Genomic DNA, 27805 nt, shown 5'->3' with positions numbered 1-27805 from the left:
TGTCTCCGGAAGTATTAAAATTTTGGATAATTTTATTTCCACGAAAAAAAAAAACAATCGTAATATTTCTATCATATGAATGTCTATACTTTTCATTTTCACTTAGTTTTTGAAGATAAAAATAACTTTGAAGCATTAATATCTGATGAAAAATTTGAATTCTCGATGACCAAGCCATGAGACGTCATACGCCGGCATATTTTGGTGAAGAAGAAAACAGTAGCGATGTGCAAAATGATATATTACTTCAAAAATAAAATTTCCTTTCAATACAGTCGACTCTCGATAATTTGGAAGTGACCAGAGATAAATTTCAAATTGTCAAGAGTTAAAAATAACAAGCGTTTAAATAACCACGACGGGGAGGGGGGACTCAAGTAAATAAGAGTTTGTATTATTTCTATATTATTTCTATATTATTATTATGTATTAACAATTAAATTCAATAATACAATTTATTTCGAAAAGAAGTCCGTAATCTTTTTTTGAGTGAGTAACTTCAGTTTATCATTGTCCAAAGAATTTTCGATAGTGGTGAGAGCTGCGAAGTAATTGTCATTATTTTCGGTTCCGAGGGCGTAGAAGAGTAGGGTAGTAAGGCATTTTCTAGCCTCACTCAATGTGACTGGAGGCGGTTCTTCAATTCCAAGAGACTGTGCAAAAGACTTGACTTTTTTCTTCAACATAAAACTGTCGATAAGAACGTTCTGTCCTCTACACTGACGAATCCACTTAAGCAAGCACTCTTCAAGACGAAGAAATTCACCTTGGCGTGATCTTTTTCTACTCGGAATTAAGGCACTTCCCGTAATGTAATCTTTCTTCTTCAAAACCATTGACAATGTCGACGATGAAATACCAAACTGTTTAGCAACATCTTTTTTTAATTGTCCATCCTCCACAGCTTGAATCACACGCTTTTTTTCACTTATAGAAAGACATTTGTTCTTTCTTGGATTCATTTTAATAGCACAAATCAAACATTAACATTAACATTAACGTTTAAAAGAAGACTGAAATGCGAACTTACTCATATCTCATTTATGTAAAAAATTGACAGATCTGTACATGTATGTAAACAAACGACAGGTATGTGCATGATAAACGCTGCAAATTATAGAGAGTAGGGAAGCCCTGACTTCAAATTATCGCATGTTGGCGAGCAAGGTAATATTTCTTCAACTTCAAATTACCAAAGGGATCAATTAACATTGATTTTATTCAATTTATCGAGTATTTTTCAAGGGACCGAAAAAAAATTTCAAATTATCGAGAGATTCAAATTAACGAGTGTCAATTGATTTTCACTTTATTTATATAATTAGCGAAAATTAGGTTTAAATTAAGAGTCAAACAGTCTGAATTTGCGTTAGCTCTACATCAAAAATCAAATTATAAAAAATGACGCTTAAAAAATTATTTTTTTATTATTTTTTATTAAATAGCATGAGGCAGACTTGAAAATTGACTAGGGCTCAGTCCTGGTAACCAGGCATGGGCCAGTCGTGGCAACCAAGGGAAATAAAAATTAATTAATAAAAAAAACAACAATAGTTCAGATGCGCAGGTGGTTAATTAAATTGTAAATTTTTTTTATGAGGAATAAAATAGGGGTCAGGGGTTTAAAATAGGATCTAATTTTAATTGTCATCAGGTCCGATTTTGAACCCTAAAGCGCCGAAAACGGAAATTCGTAGCGCTTGTGGGACCAAAACCTGACCTAACTTAAACATGGAAACAGACTCGCCTAGTTTGAGCCTCTAAGTCCGAAATAGATCCGATTTTAGAAGGTTTAATAGTAGACTGTGTTTATTTTTTATATCATTAATGTGGAAATCCAAAAATAAATATGAAGATATATCTAAAATAAAAAAATTTTTATTCGCCAATCAATATAGAAATAAATTTCAAGCTCTATAAATATACGAAAAATATATAATTATTATCAACATTAAATATCAATTAACACTAAAAAAAAAAATACTCATACAAGTAATTCCATTAAATTGACTATTACACCTTAATTATTGTCATTACATTGTTAATGTCTTTTTTATCTGATCGTTCAAAGTTACTAAAATTAATCTTGTCAATTAATTCTTGTGTCACAAAACTAGCGATCACAATAACCAGTCCTTTATGCGAATTGAGAAAATCTTTGGCCATTCTCTTGTTGATCGGCTGAATATATTCGCCATCCGAATTAACGTACCCGTGATTAGCAATAACATCCACGCTGTGCTTGCTTCCATAGTAAAACAAATTGTTAATGAAACATTGACGTTTTTTATAAAAAGTCGCAATCTGCAGTTTCAAAATACTGTTCCACTTGGAGTCGATCTCATCAACAGATTTCAATTTTTTGCATTCTTTATTTTGGATCAAACACTTTCCGTGCAAATTAACAGCGCATAGATCGAATCCACTGCCATAAGACTGCGTTGCAATCAAAATCTTACCCCTAATTTTTTTGAAAATGCTTTTCAATTTCCAATTGGTGACAATCCGCTTCGATTTCTTCACATAAGTTTCCATTATTTTGCAATTGTCCATCGTGACGTCTTCCGCAGGTGCATAATCTTCTCTGACGAGTATAATCACAAACTCACGTGGGTTTCTATCCAAGAAATCTTCAACATCAGATATAACATCCTCGAAATACAATCCTAAATCAATCGGACCGGTGTGCAGAGCAAATCGGTTCGACTTTGCAGCTAATCCCAGATCTAGAACACGAACACCATGCTTCAATTGCTGTTTGATATTCAAAGACTGAGTTCTTCCGTACTTAAAATGTCTGTACGTTACTGAACCGATTGTGCCAATTAGCGACACATTGTTGAGCTTATGATTATTTGAAAACATCGACAGAAATCGGCTCCGGTCCAAAAATCTATCAGTGGTGTCAGAACATGCGTTAACTGAATTTACTATTAAGACAATTGTTATCACTGGTACGAACATTGTTGAAATTGACTAACTTTGTGTAATTCTACCACAGATCTTTGCTGACTGAATAATTTTTAAACCTTGAGGCCTTTTTTTTAAATTATTGGAGGTGATCACACTCGAATTGATTTTTTATCTATTAGTTATCAAAAGATTTTTGCTTGTACGATCGGTTTTTTATAATCTTCTGTGTCATTAACGTTTTATTGCTTTTTAATAACTCAATATTAGTGACCCTCTTTCTTCATACTTCGAAAAGAATTTTTAATGATAAATTCACGGATGCGAATCGTTTATGATTTTTTAAAAATCAACAAAATTATATTGGTTAATGCAACGAAAAAACATTTATTGTTTTGAGTAATGAAAATTTTTTACGAATATAAATGATATTACATGGTAGAAAATTTAATACCTGATGCTTAATCTCACAGATCAACTTTTAAAGAAGATATCGTGGCCGAAAATTTAAAAACATAATTTCTTATTAATAATTTCTGAACTTTGGGATGGATCGATTTTCTGCATTAAGACTTTTTTTGTACTTAAAAAACTGCTTCGAATTTCCTAAAAATAACTTAAAATTCCTTTTTTTAAACCAATTTTTCAGATTTTTGAGCTTGAAAAGTTTGAGAAAATATTATAGAGCTTGAAGAGCTTTAATATTTGCATATTTTGAGATTTTCAAGCGTTATGAATAAACATAGCTGAAAGTTCCAGGGATGGTCTGCAAGGTCAACTGTATTCCAAATTTTTTTTAATTTTTATGCGTTTTTGATAACTTTATTTATAACAATTCTATCTTGACAAAATTCTCCACCAAGTCTTGCTATAGAAAAACTGACTCTTTCTTTCATTACGATCGATAAATATTAATCAACAGATAAATATGTTTTTCATTTTTTGCGCAGGAAAACTTACGGCAAAATATTTTCAAATAATGCAGACGAAACATTTTTTCGATGTACATTTTTGGATGTCGTTTCATATACAGAAAAAAAAATAACTATGCGACTAATCTCAATAGGACGTAAAAAAATCTTTTTTTATTTTTTTCAATTAACTTAAATATATGTCGCGTGTGAAAATTCATTGAAATAATAATAATAATAAAGTTAGCCGACGTTTTTAATTTTTTTATTTTTTTTTATCATTTTATTAGAACTAAAAAATATTTTTAAAAAATTGCACGTGTAGTTTTTCAAAATTTTACAAATTAAATTTTTTTGTAATAATTTTTTCAATAAAAAAAAAATGATAAAAATTTCTAGATATCGGCTTACTTAATTTTTATGAAATAATATTGATTAAAATTATTTAAAAGTTTGTTTCATTAGATGGGAGAAAAAACTATAATATGTAAAATAAAAAAATAAGATATTTAATAAATAATTGACAAAGTTTTAAAAAAAAACAGTATACGAAATAAAATTAAAATAAATTTTCAATAAAATTCTGTAATAATTATTTGTCATAAATTTACTAAAATTTATTTTTCAAAAAAAAAGATATCTCAAATTTTTGAAAAAAATAACCTGTCAAAAAGTATTAAACTTTTAAAGTGAAACTTAAAAACTATTTTACCACTCTGTCTATCTTTCTCTGTCTTACTGTTCACACGTGTTTATTTATATATTCGACTCTAACCTGTGGAGTGTACTAACAATTAAAACTCACAATTTTTTATTTATTTATAGAAAAATGCCATTAATTATTTTAACAGGTTTACCGAACAGTGGAAAAACTACCCGAGCAACAGAATTAAAAAATTATTTTGAAAGTGTTCAGAACAAAAAAGTTGAAATCATAAGTGAAGTTCAGGCTATTGTCAAAGCAGGTTATGATAAAAACACATTTTATGCAGGTCAGTTTTATTTTTTATTACTAATAATAAATAATTAGTAAATATTTAAATATCTTATTAATTATAAGTGATATTGAAATCAGCTGACTTTTGATAATTAAAAAAAAAAAATTATTTTTAAAAAGTTTGCACTTGTAATTTTATTTAATTTCTAGATGTAGAATTTTTTTGTTGGAATTTTTTCATAGTAATTTAATTGTTATGAAGATAAAAAAATTGACAAATGTCTATTAACTTCAAGATCATTTATTATAATTAATATTATTACAGATTCGAAAAAAGAAAAAGCGGTAAGAAATAACATAAGATCCAGCACTCAGCATCTCCTGAATTCAAACGACATACTGATACTTGACGGAAGTAATTACATAAAAGGATATCGATATGAACTTTATTGCTTGTCTAAATCATTTAAAACACCACAATGCACTGTTTACTGTGATATTCCTGTTGAACGTGCCTGGTTATTGAACGAACAGCGACCAGAGTGTGATAAGTATTCACAAGAAATTTTTGACGCACTAGTTATGAGGTAATTTTTTAAATATTTTATTATTTGTCATCAGTTGCTGTTGACAAATAATTATACTGAAATCAGCAAACATCTGACAACTTTTTTCCTTTTTAGTGCAAATAAAAAAAAAAAAAAAAAAAAAAAAAATATACACTTGTAATTTTTTAAAATTTCTAAATGTTGAATTTTTTTATTTAAATTATTTCATAATAATTTAAAAAGTTGATAGATGTCTGTTAATTTCAGTATACTTGATAAATATCGAAATTAATTTGGCTGGTTTTTATTTAAGGTATGAAATGCCTGACAGTAAAAATAGATGGGATTCTCCATTATTTTCAGTAACGCAAGAAGACAAATTACAATTAGAAGATATTTATAATTCATTGTACCTTGTTAAACCTCCTAAACCTAATATGAGTACTCAGATAGTAAGTTTATTTTTCAAAAAATAAATATATATTATTAATTGTACGCCTCATAACGTGGAGCGGTTAAGATGGAGTGTTTTACTGTCAACACGTAAAAATCAAGCAATTTTGTGGTCTAAAATTACTCTATTACAGCCAAATTAATATGAGTAGACCCATATCAAGAAAATTATCTAATTTCATCTCATATTTTCTAAAAAATTATTAACTCGAACTTCAAGGGAAGTGATAAGAACTTCGAGTTAACAGGCGAGACCATCATTTTCTCGCTTTGCTCTCTCGGAGTTCAACGGAACTATCTCTGTCGCACTCTTAACAGCAGAGCAATTGCAGTTTCGATTGGTTTCACGAAACGAATGAAATTTTTGAAAAAAACGCTTTGTGGTGAAATAGTTTATTAAATTATCTATTATCTCTAAAAACGTTTTTTCAAAATTTCCATTCGTTTCGCTAAGCCGATTGAAACTGCAATCACTGGTCTCGGCTGTTAACCAGTTTTCGACTTAACAAGATGTTCAAAATTTGCAAGTAGACCAAAAAAATTAAGAAAATACTTGATTTGCAAGAAATAACTTAAAGAGAAAATATACATTGCAAACAAGAATATAAGAGGCATTGAAAATTCTTATAGGAATTCAGATTTTATTGCTACAAGTTTGGACAGTTCGGAGAAAAACGTCTTTATATTTTATTCACTTCGACTTATAGAGTTTTACTTTTAAAATTCGAGATATAGAATATAAATATCCTTTATCGATACTGGAAGGGAAACAATACTAATTTCGAGTTACAGAGTCTAAATAATTTGAAATATCGCGAATTTAAAAGTTCAGCGGAAGGGAATACAAATTTTTTTCGAGTTACTGAGGATTCCGACTTAACAAGGTTCGAGTTATCGAGAATCCACTGTACTTTAAAAAAAAATTTTTTAATGGACATCCGGATATATGTATGCCAATTTTGGAGTGTAATCACGATAACTCCCAAAAATAATTGACTTTTCAATACTGGATTTTTTTTTAGCTTCAGAATTACATCAACTGTTCTCGTATTACAGATGGCTGTATAATTAGGTGTTATTTAATTGTAATTAATAAAAAACTAGAATCAAATGGCCTTAAGTTAAACCAAGCGTGGGTTTGTGCAAAATATTTAAATTGACAATGAAAATACAATTTATTGAATTTTCCATAAAATACAAATAGTCAGTAATACGCTTTATTTGTTTTTTAAAAATTAAATAAGTTATGAGGCGTGCACTTTGGGATTTTCCAAACTTTTTAAGGATTCTAGACACCTACATTTTTTTCAATTGATATATTTTAATAATTTCTTCTAGCCACAAGTTTCATCGACGAATTACTTGTATGAACTTGATAGGATATCACAGGAAATAATAAACGTAAGAATTGTTCATTTAATTATATAAATTATGATTAGTATTAGTAAGTAATAATGTGATGAATTATTATCCTCTTTTTCAGGAAATAATTAACGCTGAAAAATTAGGAATTACAAGTGACATAAAGCTGTCACGATATAACCTTTCAGTCGACCATGGGGCAAATGCTGGTCAATTGAATCGTTTACGAAGACAGTTTTTAACTTACAGCAAAATGCACCACGTTGAAGTGGATCAAATTCCTCTATTATTTGTGAAATACCTCAACTCAAATATGTAATTATTAATAATGATTAGAATTACTAATTGACTTTAGGATATTTTTTTAATTCAACGAAATAAAAATTATTTAACATATTTTATAATTACAAATAGTTTGATTTTTCTTTATTACACATTACTTTTCCAATTATAAACTATTTAATATTCTATTGTAAAAAAAATTATCATTATATTTTAATTATTAAAAAAAAATTGTACTTTATAACTATTATAGTTGTCACAATGTTTCAGTCAAAGTATTAATTGTTCTCCTAATTCTAATACATTCGTAGTTACAATTTTTTTTTTGTAAATAATTTTACATTTATAATATTTATCTAATCATTACTCAATTATAAATTGATAATAATCAATTACTTATACTCCAAGTAATTATGCAGTTTAATAATTATTTTTTCTAATAAAAATTATTTGATCTTTGAATTAATGAAAAAAATATTTATAACAAAAATTTTAAATTAACATTTTTTAGTTAACTTATTAAATTTTTGAGTCAAGACTTGATAACATAAATTAATTTTAATATTTTTCTTATCAACTTTGAAACGCGCCTAAATTTAAAAATTATAAAAAAAACTTCAGCAAAAATTTTAATGACCACAGCAGTTGTCTAAATTACACAATCACCGTAACTTTTAATAAATGAAGGCACTATTATTTTTATTGACCTAATAAAAAATATTACAATTTATATTTAATTAATTTTCTGTCTACGCTAGCAAATTTGTCTTTTAATTTGTACCATTTTTTAATTATTATTTTCATAATAATTACTCGGAGCTTAAAAAAATTTCTCAAGCCTTAATCTCATTGAAATTGAAAAAAAAATTATGCGGTTTCAAGTTAAATAAGAAAAAAAATTTCTTTTAATAAGAAATTAAAAAAAAAAAAATATTTATTTACGTTAAATTTCTTCTTCGTGACTATCATGGTTATTTAAATGATCATTATCACAATCGATTTTAATGTTATCGCACTGTCCATTAATATCTATTATATCAACTATTGACTGCTTATTTGGCTTTCTGCACACAAAATACACGCTGTTGTACTCACATTGCAACATACTGTTGATATTTTGCGCGTAACGAGTTTTAATTTGCGTTTGTTCCTTCTAAAAAAAATTTAATTTATTTTATTCAACTATATATAAATAAATACTATAAATCAAAATAATTGTAAATACACCCGTACCTCGATTTTGAAACCAAAGCCTAAAATAATTTGTCTAAGGATTTCATAACTGGGCTCAATTGAATCTTCGTTAGGCATGTCAGAAAAGTGATAGAGAAGTGGACCCAAATTTATCCAAATTCCACCGGGTTTTAAAGTTTTGTAGATTGTTTCAATGAATTGGAGTACATTATTCGCACAGTCAATGAAGAAACATGTAGCGATGCAATTCCAATAATCGTGTTCATGATAAACCTATTTGACATATTAAATTATCAAAATCGTTCTTAACCCGTAGTGGTCATTATGGGTCTAGAGACAACCCGAGGCAATTTTTGAGTTGCTCTTGCTTCGAAGATATCATTCAAAATGGTATCTGTGGTACTATCTATTATTGTTTGAAGATTTTTTGAGATTCATGGAAATTTACGATTTCAATTGCACAAACAAATATCCTTTTTTAAAAGCTCGACATGACACCACTTTTTTTTCAAAGTATATAATATCCGGAGTAGAACCCCAGAAGTCATTTTCATTTATCTTAAAAAATGAAGTTTTTAGTAAAAAAGTTAAATTTTTCGAAATTTGACTTTCTTGCATTTTTTTTTTTTTTTTTTTATAATTAAACAATTAAAAAAAAATTAAAAAACGATTGAGTTATTCAACGGAAGTGTTAAGAATTACTCTCATGTACGGCTCGAGTGAGAATATTGAAAAGAACGCAAGTAGCAACAATTTTTTTCGTGCATGGAGTCAACTAGACACAGTATGACTACCACGTTATTTTTAAGAAGTGTGACTACTACGGGTTAAAATCACGGTTTGAAATTTTTTAATCGAAAAAATTACTTCTAAAAAATCTCCAGCAGTCATGGAAAATTGTGCATTCTCTGGCAAGTCGCTTGGATTAACATCGGGAAATGATAAATCTTGTGTCTGATGCGATGAGTATAAATTATTCATATACTGATGCACCCAAGGATAAATTTTAAACGAATTAACTTCTCTGCACCTGTTAAAAAAAAAACAATAAAATAATTTAAAATTCAAATCATTAATTATCAAGTTAATAGAAACATATGGTATGTAATTACTTATTTAAAACAAAGTATGAAGCAAACAACATAAATAACGAGAACTCGTTTCCTTGACAAGTGTAACCACGCTTGGCTATTTCGTATGCTAGTCGTCCTAATCCAGCTCCAGGTACAAGGACATTTATCTTGGAAGGATTACTAAAATAATTAAGATTAAATTAAGCAGTTATTGATAATTATAATTTTAAGTAAGTGTTAATTTTATTTAAAAAAAAAAATCTTACCATTCGTCAGAAGGGAATTGATTAATTATTTCATCAATAATTGGCTGGTAACATGATTTTCTTTCTTCCATCCCATGTATGCTCCAATCACGGATCAGCTGCTTGATAGTTGCTTGGACTTTTTCTTGATCAGCTAGAATTGGCCGTGAATTTAATGTCTGCAATTAGACCGACCTATGTACGTCAATGTGACAAGAAATTTTTTTTTGTAGTTATTTTATTATTTTAGGAAGCTATTAAACAAAGATCCATGAAAATAAAAGTTTTAATTATCGGTATTAGTAATAAATAATACAAATTATTAATATTAAAAAAAAAGTTAGTGTAATTGAAATTGTTCTTACATTATCGTGTTCATCAAGTGGATTTACGTTTTCAAAAATACTCGACGCATCACGTGTTATTAATTTTATTATCTCAGCGTTGTGTTCAATACAAACTTTAACTTGTTGCAAATGCTCACGGTAATTTATAAGCAATTTTTGGTGGTGCTGAGGTAACGATGATAAATAATTTTCTGTCTTACGGACTCGTTGTAATGAATGTGGTCTGTAAAAAAAAATTTCATTTAATTTTAAGGCTGTAGATATATTATAAAATGAAAAATGATTTTTAGTATCGGCGAAAAGTTTAATGGTAATTTTCTGTTTTTACTGTCACTCATTTTTAGCATAAAAAATTAAAACAGTAACATTTTTCTCAGAATTGTTATATTTTTGATTAAAAAAAAATGCTTTTTCCAAAAAATATTGACATTTTCAAAGAAAAAAATTTTTTTTTAATTATTCTATTTTTTAAGAACTTTTACAAAAAAAAATTTAATTAAAAAAAAAAAAGTCTTAAGTATTATTTTTATCCTAGATTAATGTGAACTCTAAAAATAAAAAATTACAATTTTTTTTTTTATTGATTACAAGCTGAATTTTTTTTTCAAAATTTCTTAACTTAAGACTTTTTAATTCATCAGCAACATATAAAAAAAAAATTACTGAAAAAAAAAAAAATAAAATTCGGAGTATAAATTTTTATAAACTTATGACCTATATGGAATTAAAAATAATACAATTAAATATGATATATATTAAAATAAAAATATAATTACTTATAATGTTTAAAAGCCGAAAAAATTCGTTGAAAATGTTTTCGTTCTTCTTCATCTTCGTACGTATTAGACATACTTTTTTTACATTTGTCGTTAACAGTATCCATAATAATAATAAGAACAACAATAATAATAATAATAATAATAGTTATTATTACAATAAATTTAAAATGTAATAATATCGAATAAAATAATTTTATAAAACTTAATATTTGGCACGGACGCAATAACAGTAAAGTTCAATTGCAACAATAAGAAATTCAATAAAATAGATAATACAATAACAAATACTTATTTAATAACTTTCTTTTGTCAACTTGAATCTTAATGCTTTTTGTTAGTTCTTTTTCATTAATCTTATTCGATTACTTAATTCATCTATACACACTACATATAACCTCTAACTACACACATGAAGTGCATCTGAGTTGAGAGGATTTGAGATAAACAAGATAAAGGCTAATTTTCATCAAGCACGTGTATTAAAAAATAAAGGCGAGTATTTATTTATAATTATTTTTATGATCCTGAAGTTAGTTGATAATTGTCAATTTTTTTATAACTTTTATTACAAATCAATTACAACAATAAGAATACTTTCAAAAATTTTTCCTAATAATTTTTTTTCTAATTTTTACACGTGGAGAATTTTTTTATTAAATTTTTTCATAATAATTTAATTTCTATAAAATTCTAAAAAATTTTTAATCTCAGTTAACTTCAGTGTCATAATTATTTTACTTTCGTACAAATACAAGCAAGAAGCAAGTATGTGTAAGTATTTTTAGTAACATATGTACATCATAGCTTCTAGATAAATTAATTAACATATTTATTGTATTTATTTAACATTTTAGAGTAAACATAAAACTATTTAATTCACCATTCCATATATGACGTTTTTATGACATCAATACAAATTTATCATTGAAAAAAAAAAACCGCCTACATATTTTTCAACTGTCAAAATATAAAAAACTTCATCATAGACATTCAATATCATCAAAGACGTGAGTAATTATTGTAATTATTTTAATTATTCTCAAGAGGTTATCATTTAAATTTTTATTCTTTTCCTGAGATAACTTTCTTTGTTTCTTTGATTATCTAATAAAGTTCAAATAAGTTATAAAGTTCCAAGTGACTCATTAATATTTTTCAGCTCACCATGATAGCTCCGGATACGGGCTCGACGAACGCGGATCGAGTTAACGTGAGGATATCCAGCGAAAAAGCACCTTTGATTAACGGAAGAAGTGTTTTTCGTAGACTAGGAAGTTTTTTTGGAATGGGAAAGTCATCGAACGCTGAGACGGATGGGTATGTTGAGTTTAGCAGCCTCGGGGTTGACAATACCCGGACACTTGGTACCTTTGCTGGCGTATTCAGTCCAGTTACTCTATCTATGTTCAGTGCCTTAATATTTATACGAATGGGTAAGACATTGATTGTTTTTTTTTTTAATAATTTAGCAATATTTATTCTTATTTTTTATCGATAATTTAATGTTAAAAATATCATCATTTTATGATTAATTATGAGTATTGTTTTGCAGGATATATTGTGGGTAACGCTGGATTACTTGTGACGCTGACACAGTTTATGATAGCTTATGGAATTTTAGTATTCACGGTAGCGTCTGTGTGTGCTATTTCGACAAATGGAGCTGTTGAAGGTGGAGGCGCATATTGTATCCTTTTTTTTTATTTTTTAAAATCTTTTAAAAATCCTAAAAAAAGAGAATCATTTTAAAAAATTTTAGTGCTTTAAATCAAGTAGAAAATTTTTTCGGGTTTAAGTTTATTTTACTTTAATCAAGAACTTTTTTATTTAATTCAAGACAATTTAATTCTCCAAAATTATTTTTTTGGTTCAAGATTTTTTATCTTTAATCAATTCAAATTTTTTATTAGAGCACTGCTGGTTAAATTTAAATTTTATACATTACAATATTATTTACTATTCGAGGTTTATAATAATTAATTAGAAAAAAAATTTTTTAATGGCTTTTACCACTCGAGAGTAATTTTAATGATTTAATTTAAATTCAAAATTAAGATTATTAAATTACGGTAAATATTTACAAGTGGGGTCAACCATTTTAATTTGCATTTTTTTGAACGAAATTCCTATTTGATTTTATTGATGTATTTTTTTGTTGAAAAATACATAAAAAAATGAACAATTAAAAAAAAAAAGTTGATTATCGCAATTTTAACAAATTTTCAAAAAAATTTATAAATTTTTTTATTCAACTTTTTTTTTTTAATTATTTGTTTTTTTATGTACTTTTCAAAAAAATAAAGATAAAAAATATAAAAAAAAAGTTAGGAAAACGGTTGACTCTGAAGGCCATCCCTGCAACTTCCCGCTAATTCCATACCTAGGCACTTAAAATTGCACTTATGACGTTTTTGAGATCTTCGAGATCAAAAATACAATTTATGTGTTATTTTGAGCTCTCCGAGCTCAAAGAGATAGCTTTGCTATGCTTTTGAGCTCTTTGAGCTCAAAAGTCTTGTCAAAATTCGATGAAACGCGATTTTTCTTATTTCCAAACTGCTGTAACTTTTTAATAAATCAACCGATTTTCACGCGGTAGGTGGTGATCGATGTGGTTTTTTGAGCTCTATAAAAAATTTGGAACAAAAAAATTGATCTGATGAAAAATTTCGAAGTTATTACAAAAAAACACTTTTTTCGATTTTTTTCGACAACGATATCTCACGAACGCATCAACCGATTCTGACGCTCTATGTGGCGATCGATGCGGGGTTTCAAGGTTAAGAGCTGATTAGTTGTTGAAGTTGATCGGTTCAGCCAATTCGGAGATATTTAAAAAAAATGAAAAAAAAAAAAAAAAACAACTTTTTTTGTCACTTTTTTTGCAATTTCTCGAAATCTACTGGTCCGAATCGGTTCCAACTTACAGTAAATCTAAGTTTTGCAAAGCCCTTTCGAATGACACCAACCGCGATGAAATCGGTCAAGCCATTCAAAAGTTACGAGAGGTTTACACACACACACACACACACACAGATGTACGGACATCATCGTGAAAATAGTCAGGAAAGCTTCCTAGGATCTCGAAACGTCGAGATCCGATGAAAACTCGATTTTCGAAAAACGGGGTAAAACCAATCACTTCCCGATTTTTGAAAATTTTCAATTTTCTTAGCGGGAAGTTAAAAATGAAATAGAAATTTTATCCAAAAACATGAGGGCCAAAATTTTTTCCAATTTTTGAAGGCAGAAAAGCTATTGAAATCTTCATTTTTTTCTTTCACGACATTTTTTATCATAAATCCGCCGTAAAAAAATCAGAACAAAAAAAAAATTTTTTTAAATGTTAATTTTTTATCTAATTATGACCGAAAATGGGTTTGACCCCACTTGTAAATAATTACCAAAATTACTATTTAAAAAAATTTTTTTAAACAATGAAATTTTTTAAATTTCAAGTTATAAAAAGAAATTAATATGTCTAATATTCATAAGTTTTTTTTATTATTTCATTATGAATAGTTACGAAAAACAAAACGAAAAAAAAAATCCTTAACTAAAAACTCAGTCATGATAAGCCGTACGCTGGGCCCAGAATTCGGCGGTTCAATCGGAACATTATTTTTCATGGCAAACATAGTATCAAGCGCCTTGTGTATCACAGGTTGCGCTGAAGGAATAGTAGAAAATTTCGGCCCAAACGGATACTTGGTCGGCTCCGCCTCAGTCTTCCCAGACAGTCCTTGGTGGCGATTTCTCTACTGCACCGTCCTGAACACAGCAAACCTGTTAGTGTGTTTGATCGGCGCTTCAATGTTCGCTAAAACCAGCGTTGCGATTTTCGCAACAGTCTGCATCTGTCTGGGCAGTGTGTTCCTCAGTTTCCTGACCCAAGAACCCATGGAAGTTCCAATTCCGGACGCAAACACTCTCGTCAAAAACATAACCGAGCAGCTAAACGCGTCTTATACCGGCCTGCGAGCAACAACCTTGCAAGGAAACTTGTACTCAAATTACACCGCCGACTACTCGAGCGATGGACGGATGTCAGACTTTGCCAGTGTCTTCGGTGTCCTCTTCAGCGGCGTGACCGGAATAATGGCCGGTGCAAATATGTCTGGAGAGCTGAAGAACCCAAGCGTGAACATTCCTCGGGGGACTTTGTCAGCGGTTTTGTTCACATTCATCTGCTACATCGTTCTTTCAATCCTCACCGCAGCGACATCAAGTAGATTTCTTCTGCAGAACAATTTCATCTACATGATGCCCATCAATCTTTGGCCACCGTTTGTTGCCGTTGGTATATTAACAGCAACATTCAGCGCCAGTCTCAGCAATTTAATCGGCTCCAGTCGCGTATTGGAAGCTCTTGCCAAAGACAATATCTTCGGATCCGGTCTAAACTTCATTTGCAGAGGAACCTGGAAAGGCAACCCCATAGCTGCCGTTTTTACCTCCTGGTGCCTCGTGCAAATAATCCTGCTGATCGGATCCCTCAACACTATCGCACAAATAAACTCCGTATTGTTTTTGCTGAGTTACTTAGCGACGAATCTCGCCTGCTTGGGTCTCGAACTAGCCAGTGCACCCAACTTCAGGCCAACATTCACTTACTTCACTTGGCATACCGCTACAATTGGTTTGCTGGGTACTCTAGTGATGATGTTCGTCATAAACAGTATTTACGCTTCAATAAGTATTATAGTCTGTTTAATTTTAATAATCGTGTTACATTTGTTTTCCCCGAGCAAAAATGCAGCCTGGGGCAGTATTTCCCAGGCTTTGATATTCCACCAAGTAAGAAAGTACCTGCTGATGCTGGACTCGCGCAAAGATCACGTTAAATTTTGGCGACCGCAGATGTTACTGATGGTCGCGTCTCCAAGATCAGCATGTCCGCTGATAGACTTTATAAATGATTTAAAAAAAGGCGGGCTGTTTGTTATAGGACATGTTAAAGTTGGAGACTTTAATCAGACTGGACAAACATTGGATCCGACTTTGGACGAGTATCCGCAGTGGCTGAGTCTTGTTGACCACCTGAAAGTAAAAGCTTTCGTTGAACTGACAATCACCAAGACTGTGAGAGAAGGCTTGCAGCATTTGATTCGTATCTCGGGGATGGGTGCTATGAAACCAAATACTATTATTCTAGGTTTTTACGATGACGAAATGCCTAGAGATTTTTTCCACGAGTCAAAGTACGCGACTGCTATGTTCGATGATAATAGCGGGATAAATGGAGGAGGAATGACTTTCCCGTTGAGACAAAACGAAGGAAAAATTGTCGATGCGCATCAGTACGTAGGAATGTGTATTGATGTGCTGAGGATGAAGAAGAACTTGTGTCTCTGCAGGCATTTTTCGACTCTTGATAAAATGTCGATAAACAAAAATTCAAATGTTGAATTTGTGGACGTGTGGCCGGTTAACTTTTTCCAGCCGAGTGACCAAGATCCCTTTGATACAACCTCGCTGTTTATGCTGCAGTTGGCTTGTATTATAAACATGGTACGTGGGTGGAGCAATTTGAAGTTAAGAGTCTTTTACTGCGAAATGTCGGACAACTCCGCGAGCTTGAGCATCACTGAGTCCCAGGGCTCAACCAGCATTGAGTTTCCTCGCGCGTCTACGGAATATCGTCTGAAGAAGTTGTTGAATATGCTGAGAATAAGCGCGACGATACAAAAAATTCCTGGACTGGGAGCTCAATTTTCTGGGTTGAAGGGAAGACCTATTATCGAGACGGGAAGTTTTGATTCACAGGACATGCCGCAGGAGTTGAGTAACTTGGCCAGGACTTATATTCTGGGTGTTAATCAATTGATTCGGGATAGTTCTGCTAAAACGGCTGCTACTTTTCTGTATCTTCCTCAACCTCCGGTTGCTAATAACTGGAATCAAGATGAATTGTACAAACAGTATCTACAAATTCTTACTGAACTGACGGCTGATTTGCCGCCTACTATTCTTGTTCATGGGCTTAATGCAGTAACATCAACTACTTTATAATTTAATTAGTATTTATATATTTTATTTTAAAGAAACTGCTGGCTTTTTTATTTTATGATACTGAAATCAAGACATCTTAGAATTTTTTAGATTTTTACAATAAATTATTATGAAAAAAATTTATTTAGAAATTCCACATTAAGAAGTTTAATAGAAATTATAAGTGCGAATTTTTTAAATATTTTTTCTTTAATAATTTGCTATAAAAATCTAAAAAATTTTAAGTCTTGATTTCAGTATCATTATTTTTACTATCAGAATAATTATTTTACATAAAGTATTGGTTGAAGAGTATTTTAAATGATTATAAGTCGGTGTAGGATAAATATAATTAGTTTAAATTTTATAAGCAATATATAAGACGGTAATTGAAGTTGATTTGAGGCTTGATTCCTGTAATTGTCAGAAAATTCACAATATTGATTTGCAGGAAAACCAATATCATTAAAAAAGCAATTTATCATAATTAAAGTGAGCAGTTTCTTAGCATTTTTCTACACGGGAATCATTAATAACATAAAAAATTCGTTTTAAGAGATTATTTATTATACAATCGATGTAATACTGTGATAAAAGTTATAAAATAAAAAATCAGTAGCTTTTTTTTTATACATTGAAATAATGTAATTTTTATACAGTATTTTAACAATATACATAAAATATATGTAATATATTATATATAATAAATCTATTATACTTTCAATTAATAATAAAAACTGTGATGTTTATTATGTAAAAAATTTTTCATAAATATATCGCAATGTGCATACCGCCAGCGGATAAATTAATATATTCGAATAAATAACAATAATTAATTAATTCTCTTTATATTTAAAAAAGTGAATAAATTGGTCATTTACGTTTTTGCTATAAAGCAATTTACTATCACGATAGAATACCAAAATCCCCAAGTACGAATTTATTGAGGACGGACTTATTAAGGTACTTAGTCTTTTTCTAATTCTAACACTAACAAAGGCCAAGAAGACATTGTTAACACGATATAAAAGCGGCTCCCCGCTTTTATTAATCCGCAAAAATTACCCACGTCAAAATTTCTCATATAAAAATATCTCAAGTACAATAATTTCTCAAAAAAAAATTTATCACAACATGAATTTATCTGACGAAAATTAATTATCATTTAAAACAAATGATCCGTGATTAATTTTCGGATAGACACCGTGTAGTGCCCTTTTCTCATGATTTTTGTGTGTGTTTATTCGACATTAGACCAACACATAAGCTTGTTACCGTGTTGTGTCCTTTTATTTAAAATAAATAAATATTAATTTAATATCAATTACAAATTTAATTATAACATTATGACAAACTTTTTAATATAAATATTAAAAACAATAAAAATTTTTATATAAAATAATATAATTAATAATTTTAATTATAAGCAATAAGTTTTTGTATGAGAAAATATATTTGAAGATATGATAAAATATTGCACAAGAAATTATTGATGAGAAATTTTGTCGTAGGTAGGGTAGAAGTACCGTTTGTGGCTAGTGTACCTTTTTTGGCCACTTTAATTTCAAATTATTGTATAAATATTTCTATAAGCGCAAGACGTTATGAATTCAATTTGTATAAAGTTACTAATCCATAAATTCTATAAAAATTCTACTTGAATAGTTAAATTTTTTACAAATTAACGAAAATATCAAGTGGCCAAAAATGGTCCTAAAATGACCAAAACCGGTACTTCTACCCTAATTATTGCATGAGAAATAAAAGATGGTCACCTATAAAAACAATTATATAAAAATATTCACATTGGAAGGATATTGAGGCACTCATCGGATTTCGAAGCTCTGATTCTAAGCTTCGTGTTACTGTAAGTACTTTTACGAGAACGTCCCATTTCAGTGTAATCAGACGTAGACTTTTTCAAGACGCCTTCGTCATCTAGAACATCAGCAGACCGGGTTTTGACACCAACAAATTCCATTATTTCAACCAATTTATCCGAGTACTCAGTATGTCCAGAAATAATGCTGGTGAGGTCGATATTGGTGACCCTTGGACACTTAACTTCCGCAAGACCAGCAACACCTGTGGCCATGGACAAAGTGCGGTACAAAAATCTAAGAAGCCAATCAGCGTTGCAGTACCCGTTGATAATTTTACCAGCGACGACCCGCGAGCATTTTTCCCACTGAGTAGATTTGTCAGTCACCGGAGCGCCCAGCATGATGGCGTCTTGAATTATTCCTTCGGCGTTTCCGACCTCAGCCAATTCTCTGAGACAGTAAAAAATAACCCGAGCACCAAGACTGTACCCGATCAAAGTAACTGGTCGTTTGCCGTGTTCCCTTGAAAGCAAGACATGAGCAAGATGCTTACCAACTTCAGAACTTCTGCGACAGCAAACAGACCAAGGATTGTCAATCACTGAAGCGATTGATAGCAAAGCAGCTGGCCAAGCTATTGCGCTCATTATTCCCGCGAGTATAGTGTATTTAAGAGCTTCCTGGGTAGCAAATGATACCGCCATACTCAGTATGTACTCTAGCGCTTGCCCCATTTCAATTAAATACTTGGTTTCGTATCTCAGCGCGTACTGTTCCCGAGAAATAGCCAAACACTTCCAGGGTTTTCTCACGTTATCGATGTCCTGATTCTTCAACCAACCTGTCACAGCTATCGCGACGTGCAACTGCTGGTCCGTATTACAGAAGCGTGACAGTGGCTCGAAACTAAATTCTTCAACTTTTCCTACTCTCTTGTTCATCTTGTAGCCAGTTAGTCCAGCACCCGCGACTCCGAAGATTGAACCTATTATTGCTACACCTGCAGTACTTGTCAATGCAGCTGCACTTGCACCTCCCAAGATTGTTCCGACTCCTACGCCGATGAATGGAGCTGCTAAACCACCAGTTAGTCCTATTAACGTACCTCCTGCAACCGTTGCTATTCCTATTGACGTATACCGTTTTATTTTACGTATCTTGTCCCGTCTCTTTGATTCTGCGTCATTTTCTCTGTTGATTTAATTGGTATTAGTATGAGTATTGATAAAATATTATATTTTGAAATTATTACGAAGAAAAATACTAAGTTCGGATTAAATTAAACTCTGTTAATTGATTTTTAAATTAAATGCTGATTTTACAATTCAATTTGATGTTATATTTTTTTAAAAATATGTTTTAGCTCTGGTAAATTGAATAGAATTTTATAAATTAATAAAAAGTTATTAATAATCGTTAATATTTTTTTACTCTACGATATATTTAAAAAAAATATATATACCCATCGTTCAAAATTCTTTAAATTAAGGGATCATTCTGGTTTGTAACTTTGAAAAAATTTTTTTTTTACATTTTTCAAAAGTACACATCTAAAAAAATTGTGTTAAAATTTCCAAGTGATCGGACCACTATAACGAACTATCAAGTGGATTCTTTCAAATTTTACCACGAAAAATATTTTATACCATCTGAACAAATACTAGTATGAAAACAAATAAATACATAAACAATCTGTTATAGCTCTAATTAGAGTAAGGAACTATTTTTAATACAAAAATAAAAATATGTACAACCATGTATGCCAATTTAACTGATAAATAAAGGGAATTTTAAAAGCTAAAAAAAACCACTATAACGATATTATTTTACAATGTTTGTGCCGACATCACTGATTAACTTTAAGTGAAAATTTTTTTTTTTTATTAAAAAAAACTTTAAACTTGTTTATCTCAGAATTATGTATTTCTGGTTGACGTACATGATATCTCTAGAATCACTGACTCGATCTTAATAAAATTTAAACCACGTTGTTACGTTCCCGTTAAATTTATAATATTTAATTAAATTTTTAATTCAAAAATTTTAACTGCTTCGTTGGTGATGAATAAAATTCATCATCAGCGAAGTAACGGAAATCGCTTGTGATAAAAGAGTCGTCGGGCTCTAGCCTAAACATCGTGAGAGCTGGACTCCGACGACTTCTCTAGGGTAACCTAAGATGCAACGTTGTCAATTTTATTAATTATTATAATTCTTTGTACTCTGGATGCAAATCCAGGGCAGTCAGCCCAAGGCAGTCAGCCGACAAACATATTGGCTTTTTTCGAGCACTAAAACCAGAAGGACCCTTTAAAATACTCACGAGTATATTAAAAAAAAAAAAAAATAATGAAATTTCATTAAAAATTTATTAATATACCCTACAGCATATTAAAGAAAAAGCTTTTAAATATTTATATTGTAAATCAATACAATAATTTCATAAATTTTATTCCAATCAATATTAATACAGAAGCCTAAAGATTTTTTTAACATAAATTGTCATGTAATTTCAACATTGTTCTGCTTTTCAAGCTATAAAGAACATTAAACCGTATACTTTATTGATTTAAAATACTCAAAATAATTGATTAAACTTACTCAGCACGATCGGTATCATCTTTACTCAATAATTCAACCAATGAATGTTCATACAGCTCTATCAAATCAAATGGAACATTTAATAATTCCGCTAATCGACGAGCAAGGACTCTCTGTCGTGCGTCATATTCACCTGGAATAAAGATCAATATTTTAAATGACAGTTTTTCTTGACATCTACATAATTTTTAACTTGTACCTGATATCATTCCTGGAAGTCGTATTCATTATGAATAGTAATTATATTAATTTTAATTTTAATTAATCATAAATTATAAAGCATATAAATAAATCGGTTGGTTATTTATCCTTACCACATTGTACAGCATAAAGTACAGCATCTTGGACAATTAGAATAGGCTTTTTACTTAAATTTGGTTCTTGGAGTAAAAGTTCAATGTAAGGCTCAACCGTATGTCCAGAGTTACCGTCAACCAAGACCAGCATCACAGCTGATACTTTTTCAGGAGCATTCAGGTACTCGCACAGACCTTTTATGTATTTTATGTTGAATTGGTGGTTCCATTCACCAGGAAACAGCTCTGATAGAGAAATAGAACAAATTGACAAGTACGCATACGTTCCACTTTCTGATATGTCTAAATGATTGTCTGTAAAATGAATTTATATTATTAATAAATAATACTGAAATTAACAGACATTTGTCAATTTTTATAACTACTAAATTATTGTGAAAAAGTTTTAATAAAAAAATTCATGGCAGACATCTGAAAATTCTTGAAATTTTCATAACAAATCAATGATTATAAAAAAAATATTTTTTAAAATTCGCACTTATAATTTTTTTAAATTTCTTTAAGTTCTACATGTGAAGTTTTTTTTCTAAATTTTTTTCATTATAATTTAATTGTTAAAAAAATCTAAAAAATTGTTAGATGTCTTTTAAATTCAGTATCAGAAAAATTCCACGTTTAGAGATTGACAAAAATTACAAGTGGAAATTAAAAAAAAAAATTTTTTTAATCATAATTGATTTATAATAAAAATAATGATACTGAAGTCAGCTGACAGCTGTCAATTTTTTTAATTTTTATAACAAATCAATTGCAATAAAAAAAATACTTCTAAAAATTTTCACTAATTATTTTTTTTAATTTTCACAATAATTTAATTTAAATTATAAAAAAATTTCTAATTTCATTAAAAATAAAAAAATTGCCAGATGTCTGTTGATTTCAATATCATTATTAACAAATATGATTATTTATTTAAATTAATAGTAATAATAATAATTACTTACGCTTTCGTGTACGATCCATTGTTTAATTTTTTCATTAATAAAGGCGCTAGGTTATATTATTTAATTCTTTTACCTATAACTTATCACTGAGTGATTTCATTTAATAAAACGTTTTTACTATTGCTTATCTCTCATTTGATAAGAGTTATTATAGATAGAAAAATTACTTTTAATAATTGGTCATTTATTGGTGAAAAATACTTTACTACTATTGTATTAGGAAGACACTGTTTACATTTTTTTAACACTAATAATAAGTCGGGAATGTTCGACTTTTTACCACAAGCTTGGATTTTCCCCTACTACAAACCAAGTACTTCCGAGCTGATAAATCCAAGTTTTTTTATGTGTATCACTTGTTCTATGAGCAAAAAATATTGATACGCATCATAGAAATTCGACGGAATAATTAGATTATAGTTTTATTGATTTGCTAGGTTTTTTTTGTCAATTTTTAAGGTCAAGTTAGACAACATTTAATAGGATTTTTTTCAAAATGATTAAATGCAAGATAAAATATGTTGAAAAATTATAACTAAAGTTTTATAAATTTTTCTACGCATGTACTTTCAGGTCTTTTAAGTAATTTATTACCAGGGCCAAGATTTTTGCTAAAAATATTAATCTTATAAAAAAGTTGAACAGTTAATTTTTAACAATAAATATCTCTTATAATTTTTTTATATAACCAATATTTTCACCGTAATTCGTTAATTAATATTGAGGTTCATAATGAATGATTCAAACTTTTGTTAATTATAAAATCTCAATTTTAAAATTGCAGCTTTTTTATTGGTCTTAAGAAAAAATTGTAAGACATTTTTTTTATAAAACTAAATTTTTAATAACTTTTATTTTAAAAAATTTTTAATACAACCAATATTTCCGCTGTAATATCATACCGATGGTTTTCAAACGCAACCGCGTATCTCGATTTTTGAAGATGAAAGGGTTCAACTGAAAAATTGATAATTAACTATAAACGCGTTACTGAAAAAAAAGATAAACCAGATTAATAATAAACATAATAGTATTTTTAGAAAATACAATTGATCAATATTGTTTTTAGATGAATATTAATTTTTTATAACCCATTTTTTACCTCATCACTAAAATTGTCATTTTTGAGATACGAGGTTGTGTCAGAAAACCCTCGATAAATTTGACACGATTAATTATTAAGGTAGTAGTCTGGTAACTTATGCCTATTTTCATGACTTCTTTGGAGGGTGGTTTTTTATAGGAAAATAAAAATGAATTATCTTGAATATTGAGAGTAAAAAAAAGTTAGGACCCGGGCCGACCAGAAAAACAATGTTTTGAAAAAAAACGCGTTTAAAGTTCAACAACAAATTTTCATAAGTAAACTTATACTTACGTCAATCGTCTATGCCTGGAGAGTATAATATGCCTTCATCCTCTTCATAGGCATCATTCTCCGCAACTTTGTCCGCTCTTCGACTCTTTTGGGCTTCTTTCGATGACATTGCTGTGGCATTTTCCGCTTTTGCAATCCGAGATATTTGTAAGATTTTGCAAACGCGACAGCGCACGGGCCGAGCGTAACGTCCATGACTTCCAATATTTTTAGTACTGGGAAAAATCCTTCGTTAAATATACATGCTGCAGTGAATGCAGCAATTTCTAACGTTTTTTGGCCTACAAAAATATATTTTGGTGCAAAACTCCAAACACAATGATTAAAAGCCTCGTTATTATTCTGTGTGTTTCTTCCTTCATTTTTTTCAACTTTAAGATCATTATTGTAAATATTTGCTTCTAGTAAATTTTTATAAGTTTTGGAGTCCCCATCACCAATATATTTTTTATATTTTACACCGAGCTCTTCAACGGATCGTCGAAACATTTCAATAACTCCGTCAACCTCCATCTTACCAGAACTTCCTTCGTGATACGCCGTACACTCAGTCTGGTGATCCTCGTACCATTCTAAATATTTATCTGTATTTTCTTTACCCACCCACTTTTCACAAGCTTTGCAAACTTTAGATTTAACAATAACGTCTATTATTTTATTAGAGTACTTTCCGATTAAAGAAACGATACCTAGTAGTGACGTAAAACCACGTTTTGCCCATGAACCATCACCCGAAACTGTTATTTCATCTGCAATATTTCCTTCTTGTTCATTTTCTTTTTTTTCTTCTTGTGCTGCTTTACGAAATAAAACTTTAGCAACACTTTTAACAGCAATATGTATTGTATCAAGGATACTGTAGTATCCGCTCTTACTAAACCCTGGTCCCAAATCCATCATGGCACAAAAAATGTTTATACCCGATAAACCAACACCGAGTAGTCGCATAACAAAAGTAAGACGTCTGTTGACCTCAAACGCATTCCTCACTTTTGGGCAAGAACTAATGGTAGCAAATTCATCGCACTTACACTTTATACACAAGTTAAATCCCAATCCAACTTGAGATTTTTTAAGAAATTTTATATCACTCTTGCAAGCTTTACAAATCAGAACACTTTCTAAAGCACTGAATACTAAAGTAAAACTTAAAAGAGCGTACGTTGAGCTCTCATCAATGGCTACTTCAAAATTTTCTTCATTTTTTAATTTTTCAGCAGACTTGCTCACAAATGTTACATCTTTTTCAGCAGTGTATCTATTACCGTGAAATTTTCGCTTAATGCCTGGATCTCCAGGACTTTTCGTACCACGTTTTTTTCCTTTCCTATCCATCTTAGATGCTTACGTGTCAACGTACGATCAAATACTAACAGAGTGCTGTGAATTTTAACTTAAATATACTTTAAAATAAATATATATTATATATGCATAAATATATATAATAGAATAACAGAGTCAACCCAGGTATAAAAAATGCGAGCAAAAAAAGATTTTTTGAACCCAAGTTACCAGACTACTACCTTAATTGTTATTCTGAAATTAAAGCAAAAATCCCGGTTCTATTTATTACAAGTCAGCACAATATGTAAGAAGTAAATTACTATTTTCTTCAGCAAAATTAAAAATTAAAAAAATTTTAATAATTTAGCAAAAATAAAAATTCATTTTTACATTGTACATAATTCAATATAAGATAATGAGCAACATTTAATTACTTCATGATAAAATATTTTAACTAAAATGAGTTTTTATCCCAAAAAAAATTTAATTAATTAAAAATAAAAAAATTAATTGTTATAAAAATCTAAAAAATTGTACGAAGTCTGTTAAATTCAGTAGTATAAAAAATTTGAATATTTTTCACTTTAATTATTTGAAATTATATCTGTGGAATGGCCACATAAAATGTGTCTTTAAATTTTTACCTACTATGACCTAAACCAACAGTCCTGTTATTCTCTATTACGACAATTAGTAAGAGTGAGGGAGTTTAATCTTATTAAATAGGTGACAGTAAATAAACTTCGGTTATCATAGAGCTGTCCTGCAGGATGGATAATTAGTTTTTGTATCGCATACACTTTTTATGTTGTCAATTATTTAACATATTAACTTCATATAGTGTATATTTGTATTGTTTCAATATATTTTAAATCGAAAAATAGTTAATTTAATTATTAATCAAATCTTTGAGTTATTTAATTAATATTAATTTATGAATTAATCAATAACGCTTTTACAAGAGCTTGATTATAACCACAAGTGATTTTGCATGCTTTTATTGACGTTATTTTATGCTACTGAAATCAGCAGACAAATGAAAATTTTTTAATTTTTGTAAAAAATCAATTATGATTGCAAAATAAATTTTTTTTAATTAATTCCTACTTATGATTGTTTTTAATTTTTACATGTAAAATTTTTTTACTTCATTTTTTGCATAATAATTTAATTGTTATGAAAATTAAAAAAATTATAAGATGTCTGTTGATTTTTGAGTATCATGTGATTTTTTTGACTCAACATTAATAAAGTACGAAAAAAAAATATATATATCTATGAAGAAAAAAATAATAATTACAAAATTAACAATTGATAAAATCGGCTTTAAATAAACGGTAAAAATGAAATGTAATGTACACAATGTAAAATATAAAGAGATTTTTAAAACGAAACAAATAAAAACAAGCCTTATAGTTACAAAAATCTTTATTTGCCGAGTTCTTATTTGAATTTCACGGCCATGTTATAATTTTGGTAAATTTTTACAATTATTGTAGTCTAAAAAGCAAAAACTTTATTTATTAGAATCATCATTGATTAAAAATACCTTATTAGAAAAATAATTATTTATTTAGTTATTAATTTAAAAAAAATTTCATTTTATTGAAAAGCTTGTCTTCATCTATTCCATAGAAGTTTTAAATCATAATTAATAATAGTAGTAATTTAAGTATAAAACTTTATTCTTTTTGTTTGTTCAAGTTACTGAATAATAAGAATCGAATTAACGATAATCTTCATTATCATATGAAGAATCCTCGACACGTTCACACTGATAAAAATTGTCAATAATTCTATAACATAATCAAAATAACACAATAAGTATGCTCTAAAAAAATTATAATAAATATTTCTATGATTAATATGCTATAAATAAATAAATTTGAATTTTACCTTTTTAGATCTTGGTCGGTTATCTTTTTAGCTCCATATTTAGCACGGAATTATGCAATTGCTGAATCGTATTTTCCTCCACTAAAGCCGTAACGGTCGAGAAGATAATTTTTTTCAATATTCGTTAATAAAGTCATACTTTCGAAGGTGTAAAGCATGCTTATTTTACTTTTTCTTAATCCTGACATTTTTTACTGACTTTTTTTGACCGTACTGTCATTTGTTACAAGCATTTAACCCTTCAGCATTCACGTGATTTTTAGTGTCTCACTTGCACTCCAACGATATTTTATGCATTGAATATGGATACTTTAAAAAAATTTCTTAGCACGCGTGCTGACGGTCTAAGGCTGAAAATTGGGCTTAAAAAAAGTGTCAGTTGTAGAGAAAAAAAAAAAAAAAGTCGTAAAAATATTTAATTGTAATTAATTCTCTAGAAAGCGTTGGAATATAATCGAAAAAAAAAAAAAATTATTTTAAAGAACAGAAATTTCTAGGAAGAAATTTTAAGATTTATTCTAAAATGACGC

General features: G+C 29.2%; 5 protein-coding genes across 7 annotated transcripts; 2 read left to right on the top strand and 3 right to left on the bottom strand.

The window, feature by feature from the left end:
- Positions 1-2013: 2013 nt before the first annotated feature.
- Positions 2014-2964, bottom strand: LOC123269745 (1-phosphatidylinositol phosphodiesterase-like). Its single transcript, XM_044735580.1, has one exon. It carries the CDS (start codon positions 2962-2964, stop codon positions 2014-2016), a length of 951 nt encoding a protein of 316 aa, XP_044591515.1.
- A 1580-nt stretch (positions 2965-4544) lies between these two features.
- On the top strand, positions 4545-7525 carry LOC123268712 (protein KTI12 homolog). The gene is made up of 5 exons (XM_044734040.1): positions 4545-4813; positions 5084-5345; positions 5620-5758; positions 7098-7160; positions 7243-7525. The coding sequence occupies exons 1-5, from the start codon at positions 4651-4653 to the stop codon at positions 7438-7440; spliced, it is 825 nt and encodes a 274-aa protein (XP_044589975.1). The 5' UTR covers positions 4545-4650; the 3' UTR covers positions 7441-7525.
- Positions 7526-8324: 799 nt separating this feature from the next.
- Positions 8325-11481, bottom strand: LOC123268683 (carnosine N-methyltransferase). Its single transcript, XM_044733993.1, has 7 exons — positions 11039-11481; positions 10281-10485; positions 9937-10094; positions 9710-9850; positions 9465-9627; positions 8637-8870; positions 8325-8556 (listed from the first exon to the last, which is right to left on the bottom strand). The coding sequence occupies exons 1-7, from the start codon at positions 11143-11145 to the stop codon at positions 8347-8349; spliced, it is 1218 nt and encodes a 405-aa protein (XP_044589928.1). The 5' UTR covers positions 11146-11481; the 3' UTR covers positions 8325-8346.
- Positions 11482-11726: 245 nt separating this feature from the next.
- On the top strand, positions 11727-17141 carry LOC123268657 (solute carrier family 12 member 9). 2 transcript variants are annotated; one of them, XM_044733944.1, is made up of 5 exons: positions 11727-11812; positions 11896-12048; positions 12201-12474; positions 12594-12728; positions 14610-17141. In XM_044733944.1, exons 3-5 carry the CDS (start codon positions 12207-12209, stop codon positions 17051-17053), a joined length of 2847 nt encoding a protein of 948 aa, XP_044589879.1. In that variant the 5' UTR covers positions 11727-11812; positions 11896-12048; positions 12201-12206; the 3' UTR covers positions 17054-17141. The 2 variants fall into 2 exon arrangements, with proteins under 2 accessions (XP_044589879.1, XP_044589878.1); XM_044733943.1 differs by lacking the exon at positions 11727-11812 and having other exon boundaries at positions 11825-12048.
- Positions 17142-18464: 1323 nt separating this feature from the next.
- On the bottom strand, positions 18465-23128 carry LOC123268672 (transmembrane and coiled-coil domain-containing protein 4-like). Of its 2 annotated transcripts, XM_044733980.1 has the most exons (5): positions 22718-23128; positions 21771-22067; positions 21656-21667; positions 21457-21589; positions 18465-20046 (listed from the first exon to the last, which is right to left on the bottom strand). In XM_044733980.1, the coding sequence occupies exons 1-5, from the start codon at positions 22734-22736 to the stop codon at positions 18834-18836; spliced, it is 1674 nt and encodes a 557-aa protein (XP_044589915.1). In that variant the 5' UTR covers positions 22737-23128; the 3' UTR covers positions 18465-18833. The 2 variants fall into 2 exon arrangements, with proteins under 2 accessions (XP_044589915.1, XP_044589916.1); XM_044733981.1 differs by lacking the exon at positions 21656-21667 and having other exon boundaries at positions 22718-23125.
- Positions 23129-27805: the final 4677 nt, after the last annotated feature.

Source organism: Cotesia glomerata, linkage group LG7 (genome assembly GCF_020080835.1).
Source record: "Cotesia glomerata isolate CgM1 linkage group LG7, MPM_Cglom_v2.3, whole genome shotgun sequence".
Lineage (NCBI taxonomy): Eukaryota > Metazoa > Arthropoda > Insecta > Hymenoptera > Braconidae > Cotesia > Cotesia glomerata.
This window is presented reverse-complemented; position numbering and strand designations above follow the sequence as displayed.

Excerpts from the sequence above, each read along its gene's own strand:
- LOC123269745 (XM_044735580.1), bottom strand. The coding sequence starts at position 2,964 with ATGTTCGTACCAGTGATAACAATTGTCTTAATAGTAAATTCAGTTAAC.
- LOC123268712 (XM_044734040.1), top strand. The coding sequence starts at position 4,651 with ATGCCATTAATTATTTTAACAGGTTTACCGAACAGTGGAAAAACTACC. Across the intron at positions 5,346-5,619 it reads TTTGACGCACTAGTTATGAG|GTATGAAATGCCTGACAGTA; the intron begins GTAATTTTTTAA and ends TTTTTATTTAAG. Across the intron at positions 7,161-7,242 it reads TATCACAGGAAATAATAAAC|GAAATAATTAACGCTGAAAA; the intron begins GTAAGAATTGTT and ends CCTCTTTTTCAG.
- LOC123268683 (XM_044733993.1), bottom strand. The coding sequence starts at position 11,145 with ATGGATACTGTTAACGACAAATGTAAAAAAAGTATGTCTAATACGTAC. Across the intron at positions 10,095-10,280 it reads CACTTGATGAACACGATAAT|ACATTAAATTCACGGCCAAT; the intron begins GTAAGAACAATT and ends GTCTAATTGCAG. Across the intron at positions 8,871-9,464 it reads CTGCTGGAGATTTTTTAGAA|GTTTATCATGAACACGATTA; the intron begins GTAATTTTTTCG and ends TATGTCAAATAG.
- LOC123268657 (XM_044733944.1), top strand. The coding sequence starts at position 12,207 with ATGATAGCTCCGGATACGGGCTCGACGAACGCGGATCGAGTTAACGTG. Across the intron at positions 12,475-12,593 it reads CTTAATATTTATACGAATGG|GATATATTGTGGGTAACGCT; the intron begins GTAAGACATTGA and ends ATTGTTTTGCAG. Across the intron at positions 12,729-14,609 it reads TGAAGGTGGAGGCGCATATT|TCATGATAAGCCGTACGCTG; the intron begins GTATCCTTTTTT and ends CTAAAAACTCAG.
- LOC123268672 (XM_044733980.1), bottom strand. Across the intron at positions 20,047-21,456 it reads GATGATACCGATCGTGCTGA|AGAAAATGACGCAGAATCAA; the intron begins GTAAGTTTAATC and ends TTAAATCAACAG.